The sequence below is a fragment of the Natrix helvetica genome, assembly GCF_964273705.1.
Source record: "Natrix helvetica genome assembly, chromosome: 4".
Classification (NCBI taxonomy): Eukaryota; Metazoa; Chordata; class Lepidosauria; order Squamata; family Natricidae; genus Natrix; species Natrix helvetica.
This window is the reverse complement of record NC_138550.1, coordinates 99,946,162-99,958,657: the sequence shown is the minus strand read 5'-3', so window position 1 is coordinate 99,958,657 and position 12,496 is coordinate 99,946,162. Positions and strand designations below refer to the sequence as shown.

Genomic DNA, 12,496 nt, shown 5'->3' with positions numbered 1-12,496 from the left:
CATTCCGTTTTTGTTGCCTAAATGTAGAACCTTACTCTTTTCAGAAAGACATGCCTGGCAGGGCATTTGCCCCAGAGAACATCACCAAAGTGATGCTCTGCAGGTAAGTAGGACCAGCACTGTGCTAATATCTCACAATGTGTTATTTTATTGCCTTTCCTAGGGCAGGACCAGGTGAGCAAATTCAGGACAGCTTGGAAAGGAGCTGCAAATCTTTGATCTTTGCAAGCAAGGGAACTCAGTCTGTCAAAATGTGACCTCTGGACCCATTAGCTGCCCTTAGCTATTTTGTTAACCTTGGATATTTGGGGTACTGTAGAAATACGGAAATATGACAGTTCTCCATTTCCTGTTCTTTAATGCATGATAGCCACTCTTCATTATAGCTGACCAAAACAGCTGGAATACGACATCATTTCATTTTGTTCTTTTCATTTAATTAACAACAAAAACAACATTCAATGTTATGTTCAACTTTTGGTAACTTTTTGGGTAACTGGCATGGGCCCAACCATACAAGGTTTTACTTTCTAAAAGTGAATTAATTTATTCTAATAAATAGATCTATTTTGAAACCTACCATTTAATAAAAACAATACACTCAATATTCACAAGCCCCAAATTGATCAAAAGCAACAATACCCTCCAACTACAATATGTACAAAGTTGTAGAGAACAGTTGAGAGAACAGGAAAATGTAATTCAACAATAGCTAATTTAATCTCTTAATTTTGAGGGGAAGGGGCTGGGTCAAAATAGATAATGTCTGTTTTAATGCATTTTGTGGGGTTTGTGTTAAATTATGGCTATATTCCTACCCATCTCTGATCAGAAGCTTTTTAAATTTCCATTTTTTTAAAAAAAGTGTTGTGATTTGTTGAACACCCATCAAAAGCATGGTTTACACATAATGTAACCCACATAACACTGGATAGGTCTACTTATCATGTTAAAAGCAATAATAGACAAAACACATTATGGTTTAGTATGGTATGACAATTAAATTCACTTGAGTACATTTAAAAATAATTACCTACTAATAAGGTTCACATATCAGTCCCTGGCATTTTTCACTTGATATAAAGATTTATTTCCCTAAATTATTTTAACCTTTTGTGAAGAAGTTGGTTTTATGAAAAGATGGTCCTATCTATATTATGGGGAACAATGGCAAGTTTCTTGGAATTTATTAAGTTCCTTTTCATTCCTATCAGAGGGGAGTCCAAGATGATTTTAAACATTTTCTCATAAATGAAAGCACACAGAAGCTTCCAAATTAAAACCCCTAAGAGTTAAAAAAAAGTTAGTTTTTTATCCTCATCTCCAATAAACGAGCCAAGAGTCTGGTTTTCATATTCTTGTTTAGACTTTAGTTACCCAAAAGGTCTTTGAAAGACACCTTTTCAAGGCTTCAAATTACAAGAAATGTCATTGAGAATAGAGTTCTATTAAGTAGAAAATGTTGTGAACAATTTTGTAAAAGCTTTTCTCTTTGTCACCTGAGTTCTTATTATCTGTAAGTTCACAAATGCTTTCAATTTTAAGCTTCTGCTGACTTTATGTTCGTATAGGAACTGACTATTGTGCGATGCAGCTAATGGAAAAATGTCACTCCTACTTTGATGGAAATTGATTCCTTGCAGGTATTCTAGGAGATCATTTGTCTAAATGGGCTTGTCTCCTAGCAGCCCACAACTAAATGCAACCGCAAAGGATGTTGGGTTTATAACAGATTAAAAGAAAAAAAAATTGTTTCTTTTAGTTTTATAAATGTAGCAGCTTCTATTGTTATGTCACTGGCCCACCTTTTCTGGCCCTGGCTATGCTGATCTTTTATTTACCTTGATTAAAAAATGATACCCTATAATGCTTATTCCAATGGTAAAGAAACATTATTCATTTTAAAGTATAGGCATTTTATGTGCATGTAAAATGAAAAAGTATAATATTTAACTGAAGGCCTATTGTCTTCTATGCAAGAAGAGCATTTAATCCTCCCATTTCCTTTGGAGACTATGTTCTGTAACACTTGTATTTGCAGAGACTGTCCCAGTTTCGGCTAAAAAGGACCCCCAAAAAGCTACTAGAATCCTGCTGCTTTAATGCATATGTGTGTGTGTGTGTGTGTGTGTGTGTGTGTGTGTGTGTTGTACTGATAAATAAATAAAGGGAGACTAGTATAGATCTATTTCGAGCTAATTAGCTCTCATCAGCTAGCCATACCCTTACTGGGATATATATATATATATATATATATGCAATACAGCCCTGGTTCGATTCCCAGTAAGGGTATGGCTAGCTGATGAGACCTAAATAGGTTGAAATAGATCCATACTAGTCTCCCTTTATTTATTGATCAGCACAAACGCAACATATATATATATGATTTTCATTTGATAGCCTAGAACTCACTGAAATCCTTAACCCTTGTCAATATTACTAGTGCTAACAGTTGGGAGCTACCAGAGATTGTTTTGGAAATGTTGTGGGAATCAAAAAAGAAGAGAAGAAAGGCCTACCAACCCCTCTCCTCCCCCACACCAAGCATTCTGCTCCAACTTGTCTGCCTTGGGAAGTATCATACAAAAGATTTTACTTTGTACTGTCTGCTTTTACTAGTATCTCCATCAAGGATGTCTTGAAGAGCATTGTGAGTTGGTTGAACAATTCCTTCTTCATTTCCCTGTGTGTAGGTCCTTGAAGCTGAGTCAATCAAATGTTTGTGGGCTCCCCAGACTCATTCAGCCAAGAGGCAACTTATATGTTTTTTAGTTCAGATTAGGAGTCTTGCCGCCTTCTTTATGAGTAAACCCAATTTGTTTTATTATTCAGAGTTTACAGATAGTCCTTGACTTACAACCATTCCTTTAGCAACCATTCAAAGTTACAATGGTCACATAATCAAAATTCTTGACAACCAACATGTATTTAGAATGCTAGCAGCTTCCAAAATTATGCAATAGTTTGCGACCTGCGCAGCTGGCTTCCAACAAGCAAAGCCAATTGGGGAAGCTGGATTCACTTAATGACCATATGAGTCACTTAACATATTACATATAACTTCACTTAATGGTGCCAAAAAAGGTGGTAAAATTGTGCGTGCCTTTCTTAGCTACCTTGCTTAGCAATGGAAAATCTTGTTCCAATTATGTTTGTAAGTCAACTGTAACTACCAGTACCAGGAGTTGTAATTTCAAGAGACTGTTTAGGTTGCCAGTATTGTAGATATACATCAGTTAAACATAAATTATGCATGAAGACCAATTTGTGTTGATATTTCCAGCAATCATTAACCCAAGTGATATGTATTTGTTTTATGAGGTTGTATATTAAAGTTAATTCCAAGTTTGTTATACCATTGTTTAATGTCTGATATATGGTACCCATTCTTGTCTGAAGTACTTACAAGGAACATTAGGTAATGCAATTTAGATGATCCAAGAATGGAATAAAACATTTTGTTTCCTAAGACTCAATTCAATTCAAATTGGGTACTTGCGAGAAGGATACGATATGTGAGCCATATATGAAGATGAAATCTTGTAGTTTGATGAAAGTGAACAAGCAATGTAAGAGTATTTTTTTTAAAATTCAATATACTATAAAAGAGACTGAGTAGTTCAAAATATTTATTTCTAGTATATTTACCTTAACAGGCATAAAGAATTTTCCAATTTCATACAGAAATTTATAAAACATATAAACATATAGACCAATATGGCCTGTTTCAATGTAAGTTCAACATAGTAAATATAATTGACACCCGCCTGAATATAAATATAATATATAATGGTAAAAAGCACATCATACAAAATATGTTCCAGAAATATTATACAGAAAATTTATCATATAGATAAATCCATTGCTATTCATGTTTGCTCAGGATAAGCCTTTGATCTTAGTTTTAAACTAGCTTTGCCTTCAAATTTTATTTATAGAGAGAATAAAGCTAGATAGTACAACCACTTAGTACAACTTTGGTCATCCAAATTCATGTTTCGCTCAATGGCACTCAATGTTGGTGTTTTCATATATACTGAACTCCATGTATTAACAATCCTTTATCACCCCAATTCTAACAACACTCTTTTAAAAACATGATCCCCTGATAAACAGTGAAGATCTATTTTTTCAAATGACAGTATATCTTTTGAGATGAAGGCAATTCATTTCATTCCCTTACCACCAGATTGTAGACAAACGTAACCTGCAATCCTGAAAATCTAAAACTAAATTAACTAAACTACAGGCAGTCATGGTTAATGGTAAGAGGTTGAAGCCAACACTCAAAACTCACAAAATAGTTGTATGTTAGTTTGGCAAGAGTGCAATTCAGAGCATATGAGGTAGACCTGTTAATTTAGAATATGTGCCTCAATCAAAATAGCACAGTTATTTGGCCTTTAATCATGGTCAGAATTAAGGCATCTCGTCTTTCAAATCTTGGTCTTTCCATTTTTGATCTGCCTTTGGATTATACTGTGACTGAACCCTGACAAATCAAAGGAGTTGATGCTTTAAATGTTACTCTCTTTTTGGAGCTGGGACTCAAACATGTCCATTCTTCGTTTGACAGTCTTTAAAGGAATGGGTTGAGAAGATTTTCTTTGACCCACTGAATTCCAATAAGATGCCAGTCTTTATCTGTTTTGACATCAGTCTGAATGGAATATTTATGTGGGCTCTGCTTTACTTTAGAGAGTTAATATTTAGATCAACTTTCCTTGATCTTTTCCTGAAGTGGAATGTTAAGAAGCCAAAACAAAGCCTCAGCAAAGCTTTGTCAGAAAGTCTTGCTGACTTGAGGATTAGGCCTGGTGACTATGATGCCATTTTCAGACTTTGCCAGATGTTTTGTTTTTCGTACGTCCGGTTATGCTTCAGCTGCTTTGGTTTGTGCAGCTTGCTTACCAGTTTGGCAATATTGGAAGAAGCTTTGATGCTGTTTCGAAGAGTATCCAACCTGCAGAAATAGAAAAGAAATCATCAATTTAAATGATCAAATATGTAGGTGTATGCATAGATATAGATATCACACCTGCTAGTTTTCTTAATCACATGAGCATTTAATTATCCTTTTTTTTTTTGGACATACAAATTATTTAATCTCTATAACCCAGAGGTACATACAGCTAAAGGTATAATATTATTTTTCATACTACTTTTGGATATATTATGCAAGGCGTATAATGTAAATACAAATTTACCTCACTTTGGGAAAAGGTTTAGGAGGTAATTAAACTATTAATATAATATTTGACAACTGGATGGACTCAATTACAGCAGCAACAAGTGCATTGTTGGAAGAGTTAAAGAGGCTGAGAACAGGTCATTCAGAGAAAATCTATTTATGGAATTGCTAAGAGTTGACACCAATTAGTTGGCATATTGATTAATCAATTTAATCTACCAAGAAAAGGGGAATATTAAAAGTATCTACTTGCTAAACACCTTCATACTGGACTTCTGTTAGAGCTATAGCAGAAAGGGGGAATGAATGAAACCTCTCCCACCACATTCGACAACGATGTCCCACATGCAAAATTAAAAAGACGCCTCTGGGAAGTATGACATTATCATCGATAAGAACAAGTAACAAAACCTCATTTCAATGGAATAGCTAAAAGGGGACAGATGGTTATTAACAAACATTCATTAAATTAAGGCCATCTCCTTGGGTGATCTGCATAACAATATGAATTCTGCCATTTACATTTTTTATGCAGATGACTTTAATTGGTGCAGAAAATTGGTCAGTTCCCTGCAGAGGCTCTTGGCTCAAAATCCAAATTGAGTTTCACTGTATATAGAGAACAGTACATTGATCTCTTAACTAAAAATGCTTCACATTGGGGAAAAGCCCTCTGCCAAGTCAATCTAAGGGAAATTACGCAGCTATAAATGTCCATTTTCAAGAACTGGAATCAGCTGCATACACCAGTTAAGAAAATGCAGGTTGGCTTAGCTTCCACTGGGTGGGTGGGGGAAAGAATAACTTTTCGCTTGCTTGAGATTTTATGTAATTCTGTTGTGGTGTGCAGTATATTTATTGAAATCAATCATTTTCCAAAAGTGTAAAGGACAATTTTACCTCTTCATTTTCTTGCTCTCAGCCAGTTGATGAAATGTACACTTCAGTCTGAATCCTTTGCATTCTCTCCCTTTAAACAAATGTTTCCATTCCTTCTCTGTAGTGGACTGAGATCTGTTCATATCAATTTAAAAAAAGGTACAGCTGTGAGAAACATTCACATTTCTTGCACCTACTCTAGCATGTTTATTAAACCTTAATCTTAGTCTTCCTCTATGATTTTATCTTTACAATGTTCATTCATTCATTTAACTGGTCAGATTTAGACATCCTATATGGTATAGGGATTGTGAAGCAAGACTAGGAGTCTACCAAGTTTGACTCTACCAAGGCCACAGGAGTTTAATGGGAGACTCTGGGCCTTTCATCCTGCCCAGCCCAACCTGTCCCATAAAGTTATGGAGAAATAAGTTTGGAGGAAGAATTGTACATGTGCCAATTTCGGGGTCTGAGGAAAGGAAGGATGTAAATTTAATAAATGAATAGCCTGGTGTTCTCCAGGACCCCATATCACTATCTGTTCCCCTGTTTCCCCAAAACAACTCTACAGAGTAGAATAAATTGAGAGGGTAACTAACGCAAAGCCACAAAATGAGCTTCCATGGCTAAAGTGGTTCATGTTTAACAGCTTAATCGCATTGATTTACTCCATGGGTCTCCAAACTTGGCAATGTTAAGACTTATGGACTTCAACTTCCAGAATTCCTCAGTCAGCCAAACCCATGGATTTAGTTGAAGAAAATATCCAAGATCAGAGAGAAGCATCCCATGTCTTTCAAATGTTGGGAGCTGCACTCTGATAGACTCTACCATTAATCATACTGGCTGGGAATGATGATATTTGAAATACAAAAGAGGGCATCAGTTGCCTGTCCTGCTCAAAAGCATCCATTGGGTATCATATCTAAATGCAGACTAGCACCCTAATGCTAGTTGAACATGATAAACTTTAACGACACCCTGTTTCTTTAGATGCTTCAAAGCCCGTAGCCTTTGGTCACTTCATTGATATCACTACAAATGATAGGCTACGGTAACTCAAATATTTAGAGATGAAGTAGGTATATTGGGATCCAATTTATAATCCAGTCATTATAGGCTAGAAGAAAGCAAAAGAAAATTTACCTGTGCTCAGTTCCTGGCTGACAAAAATTCGTACACTTCTTGTCTTTCAGGCTGGCACAGTGGCATCTGCTGTGAGATGGCTGAAGTGTCTCAAGTGGTAAATCTTTTAGGGATCGTCTGGTTCGAGAAAGGCTTCCAAGCCCATATGGCACAATCCGCCTATCATGAAAAAATAAAAAATATATATTCAATGAGTGACATGTGGTCTCCCAATTATTCCTAGACTACAACTCCCATCATCCCTTACTGCTGACCATGCTGGCAGAATCAGATTGGAATTACAGTTTGGAGTGAAACGTCTGTTTTTACCAAGCTACATACACACAGTTATCTTTGAGGCCTATCTCAGTTCAAACTTCTAATAATTTGGCACCGTTAATATCCTCTTACCAAAGAAGCCCCCGCAAGCTCCCTCACACACTGTAGGCGGACCTCCTTTAAGCCAAATAATTAAAGCAGGATTGGTATGTGCTAGCAGCAGATGGCGGCGTTCAAATACATTTCAGCACGCTTATCAAGGATTACACAACATGATTTGTCTGATAGCAGCCTGTCTTTGGCCTGCCTTTGCTAATTTGATTAAGTGCAGTTCTGCCTTACATGCTGTTAATGCAGCAGAATCCCATAGGAGAACGCTGGGGCCAGATTTTGTCTTTGCAAACTTTGCTCATGGTGTACCAAGCCAATTTCAGTTTAATACCACAAATGAACCAATTAAAATTGGATTTCATGCATGAGAGCAAATAGCTGAGCTTGTTTGAACAGTGCTGTACTATCAAACATATATATATACCAATATATATATTGTATTGTATGTAATACAATACAATGCAGAAAAATCTTCATTAAACCTTAGGGTTATGCTTGTAGGCTGACAAAGTCGGGCTTTGACAATTTAATAAAAACAGTCCATGCAAATACATTGCAAAATGAAGAAATATATCCAAACAAATTTTTGCTGGTGTTAATAATCCTTACTGCCCATGCTGCAGTGTGGCACCCTTAAATTCCTAGCTACAAAGGTCAAGATTGCAAATCTATAAACTGCTTAAAAGCAAGCAGAATGCAACTGCATTAGATGTAGAGGCCAATCTAAAAGAATTGTGTTAATACAGGTCGTCCTCGATTTACAACAGTTCATTTAGTGACCATTCAAAGATACAACGGCACTGAAAAAAGTTGATTTATGATCGTTTTTCACTCTTATGACCCTTGTAGCATATTCAGAGTCACATGATCAAAATTCAGACACTTGGCAACTTACTCATATTTATGACGGTTGCAATATTTTGGGGTCATGCAATCTCCTTTTGCAACCTTCTGACAAGCAAAGTCGATGGGGAAACCAGATTTACTTAACAGCCATGTTATGGATTTAACCACTGCAGTGATTCACTTAACAACTGAGGCAAGATAGGTTGCAAAATGGGGCAAAACTCCCTTAACGAATATCTTACTTAGCAACATAAATTTTGGGTTCAATTGTGGTCGTAAGTCAAGGACTACCTACACTTATGTTGCCAGGAAAATAGTTCTGTGGTGTGCACTTGTTACCCTAATGCACTTATTTTTGCACCCACTTATTCTGACCTGGTACTCACTGAACTACAACACCCATTGCCACAATCAGTCTGATGGAATTCATGATCCGAAGTATCTGGAAAATAGCAAATTTTGACGTTTGCTTCTTTGAAGTGCTAGGAGCAAGCAACTCTGCCTGAACGAACAGCCTTTTCCCAAGATTATCCTAAGTGCAATTAGACTTTCCATTTGTGGGGCTTTGGATCTGGCTGATACTTGAGATAGCTCTGGCCAGATGCACCAAAAAGGAGGGATGTGCTGAGCTCGCCTTAAGAGAGGAATCCTAGACTTAATTAAACACAATCGCAGAGTGATAAAAACTACATTAATGGCTTAGTGCCAAGGAAGAGGCCCTACTTACTCCGGAGTGTTAATCCAGATGATGTCCAGGTGGCAGAAATAGACGCACTCTTTATCCATCAGGGAGTAACAGGAGCAACGCTTCACCCGGCGCGGCGGCGAGGGGGCGCTCGCGGGCTGCTTGGTGGATCCCACCAAGGCACCGACCACTGCATCTGAGGAGAAAAAAAAATGTCGGTGAGCGGGACAGGGGCAGCAGCGGTCCGAAGCAGGAGGGAGAGATAGCGGGGTGGGAGGGAAAGAGTCGGTTCGGAAAGGGAAGTAGAGCATCTCAGACAAGCCGAAGAAATTTGGGGAAGTCTGTGGAGCAGCTCCCCTGCCGCAGCTTCGAGAGCTGCACGTGGCGCCTCGCTGAGCGACCCGCAAACAACGCAAAGACCAGACCGGGAAATACAAAAACCGGCTAGTCCGCGCCGCTGGTTTGGAACCGAAACTCCCTGCCCGTTCCGATCTTCCTTCGAAGCCAACCAAACTCTCTCTATAGGGTTGACGCCGGGCGCTCTGGCTGCAAAGGCGAGCGAGGCCCCCAGGTTGTTCGAAGGCTATTCTATTCAGCGCTTCCGAGCACCTAGGCAGCGCGGCTCATGGGAAGTGTAGTCCCAAATAGTTGCAGGGAACTGGACCTCTTAAGACCTCTTAGAATTAAGAACATTTCGGGGGGGGGGCGAAATCCCTTTCCTGTCTATGGAGATTCTCAGTCATCCAGCTCAAAGTTGCCCCAAAGGTGCTTTTTTTCAAGAGGCAACTGGACTTTCTGGTTTTTCTTTGAAGACGTTTCGCTTCTCACTCAAGAAGCTTCTTCAGCTCTGACTGGATGGTGGGGAATATGGTTGGAAGAGGGGGGGGCGTTTTAATTTCCCCACCATCCAGTCAGAGCTGAAGAAGCTTCTTGGATGAGAAGCGAAACGTCTTCAAAGACAAAAAAAAACCCACCCCAGAAAGTCCAGTTGCTTCTTGAAAATAAAAGCATCTTTGGGCCCCTGTCCTGTCAGTTTTCGAAGCCCGGGTGCTTTCATGGGATCGCCCAAACGGCTACGTTCGCCCTCAAAATACACCGGGATTGCAAGTCCCCAAATGCCAAACCAGCACTTGTGAATGAGGCCGGGGCTGGGGAAGGCTATCCGAACGGCAAAAGAGGGAAATTGCTTCAATTGGGACGGCATGGGAGTTAGTGACCTCTACCTGGTACAACACGATAAACTTTAAATAGTGGTTTACCTATCACAGTGGCTAAGCCCAAGCCAAACAAAAGCACATTCTGCCTCGAGGAGGTACGAACCCATACCATCCATCACATTAACCTACGATAGTTTTTAGTGCGGCGTATCGTCCGTATAAAACCGTAGTGGCTTGTTCACAGCGGTTTCTGGGTTGGGGGCGCGGATCGCAAGCTGGGGGTGACAGTTTAAATCAATGGATTCGCGCGCTCTTAATTATTTGGAGCCCTTGGTGCTAGCTGAGCTCGGTTGCTTGCCTTCAGACGTTTCATGACCCAATTAGGTAACATCATCAGCGTTCGTGAGTGTGGGGTTTGCTAATGAATGTGAAGTCTCTTTAATTCTACTTAAGATTTGTCCAACCGGCTCTCAGTCGCCCGCTCAAGTGTTCCAAGATTTTGCTGCCTGAATCTCTCAAAAAGTTTCCAACTCTTGAATCATTTCTCTGGCTAATCGCTTTAGAGCAGCAGTCTCCAACCTTGGCAAGTTTAAGACCTATGGACTTCAACTCCCAGAGTTCCTCAGCCAGCTGGCTGAGGAACCCTGGGAGTTGAAGTCCACAAGTCTTAAACTTGCCAAAGTTGAAGACCTCTTAGAGGACCTTCGGTTATGTTTATGGAATGTGGCTTGACCGGACATAGATGAACATTTTCTTATTGTTTTCTATTTTTCTTAAATTAAGCAGAGTTGTTCTAAAGTCAGGTCGCCTCTAAATTTAATAAATAAAATTCTGGGAGTTGGAAGTCCACAAGTCTTAAACTTGCCAAGGTTGAAGACCCCTGACCTAGAGAGCTAATGAATCCAGCAGGCAGAACTGTTCCTACCACAAATTGGAAGTTATTTCTTTAAAAGAATTCTGCTGCTAAAACGGGCTCCCCGACCTCCAGCCAGGTAAAGCAAAATTGGCGAGTGCCGCCGCTAAAGCGAGCTTTACCAGCGGGAGATCCCGCCACCTCTCAGCAGCAGACTTCGCCTGCGGGGTTGAATCTATTAGAGGACCAGATTTCGGATGAATTGTCTTGAGCACCCGGAATCCTGGAGTTGCCCCTTGGCGAGGCTAAGCAAGCGCCTGAAACTGGCTGGGGGATAACGCTTTGGACCGCAAAGCATCCGAGGTTGCGCGGTCTTCCTTGGACGGGTGCAGTCTATCGGCAAAGCCGCACCTGGGCAAAAATCCATCTGCAGAAGAATGGAGAAATTCAACAGGACCCTTTAACTTACCGGCGTGTTGAGCTCCCTGGCTGATCACAAAAAGCAGGGGAAGGATCATCCGCGCGTAATCCATCCCGACGGTTCCTCCTGCTAACCCAGAGGCGGGCAGTGCAAACAATGCCTTATTAAACCCGAGGCACAGGTTGCTTTAGTCCCGAGGCAGGTTGCAGGCGAGCACGAAGCGCAACGACCGTCCGATCGCTCGAGTTCCCCGCCCGAAGCCAGCGAGCTGAGACCCTGCCTGGCCGCAGTGCGCTAAAGTCAGCCGAGAGGCAGGCTGCGCGCCAAGAAGGAGGGCTCGTGGAGCAGGTGGGCAGGCGCTGCTTTCTCCCCGCGAGGCTCCTCGAGCGCTTCTGGCTGAGCTCGGACTCTCGGCGGCTCCTTTTATACGCACCCCCGGAGAGCGGCGTAAACAAACCCGACTTTATTATGTTATTGTGTTATTAGTCACCCGGAGTCAACGTGCAGAAGAAGATAAGGGCAGGCTGGAAAGGAAATCGCTGCAAGCTTCAGAGAGGCAGACGCCGTCTGGCAGGGTTACACAGGAAAATAAATACGCGGCGCAGACTTTTAGGAAAGGAAGACTCCCGAGAGCGAAGGGCACTTTCGGCGCTTTGCCCACAGGGGGCGCGCTGCTCGCCAAAACCACGGCAGGTCGTCCCCCCCCCCCCTCCGAATTTCTATAGTGAATTCTTTCTTGTTCAGAACTGAACAATAAGGAGCCTAATTATATCTTTCCTTTATTAAACACGCACACATTAAAAATAAAACCTGTACCTTGATAAAATTTTCATCAGTTGATTGCAAAAAGGCCAGGGATTGTGGGCTAACTCTGCCGACTGCAAGCAGTTCAATCCTGACTGGCATTAAGCAGACTAAGCATGAGCTTAGGGCACCAGGCCCAAAGGGG

At 40.5% G+C, this 12,496-nt stretch overlaps 1 protein-coding gene across 1 annotated transcript; it reads right to left on the bottom strand.

Moving 5' to 3' along the window:
• Positions 1-3,621: 3,621 nt before the first annotated feature.
• EDN1 (endothelin 1) lies at positions 3,622-12,094 on the bottom strand. The gene is made up of 5 exons (XM_081953059.1): positions 11,596-12,094; positions 9,159-9,312; positions 7,217-7,375; positions 6,092-6,205; positions 3,622-4,963 (listed from the first exon to the last, which is right to left on the bottom strand). Exons 1-5 carry the CDS (start codon positions 11,657-11,659, stop codon positions 4,822-4,824), a joined length of 633 nt encoding a protein of 210 aa, XP_081809185.1. The 5' UTR covers positions 11,660-12,094; the 3' UTR covers positions 3,622-4,821.
• Positions 12,095-12,496: the final 402 nt, after the last annotated feature.

Bases quoted from the DNA above. Each gene is read 5' to 3' on its own strand.
- EDN1 (XM_081953059.1), bottom strand. From the start codon at position 11,659: ATGGATTACGCGCGGATGATCCTTCCCCTGCTTTTTGTGATCAGCCAG. The intron at 9,313-11,595 runs GTAAGTTAAAGG...TTTTCTCCTCAG, and splicing joins CCAGGGAGCTCAACACGCCG to ATGCAGTGGTCGGTGCCTTG. The intron at 6,206-7,216 runs GTAAATTTTCTT...TGATATGAACAG, and splicing joins CAGCCAGGAACTGAGCACAG to ATCTCAGTCCACTACAGAGA.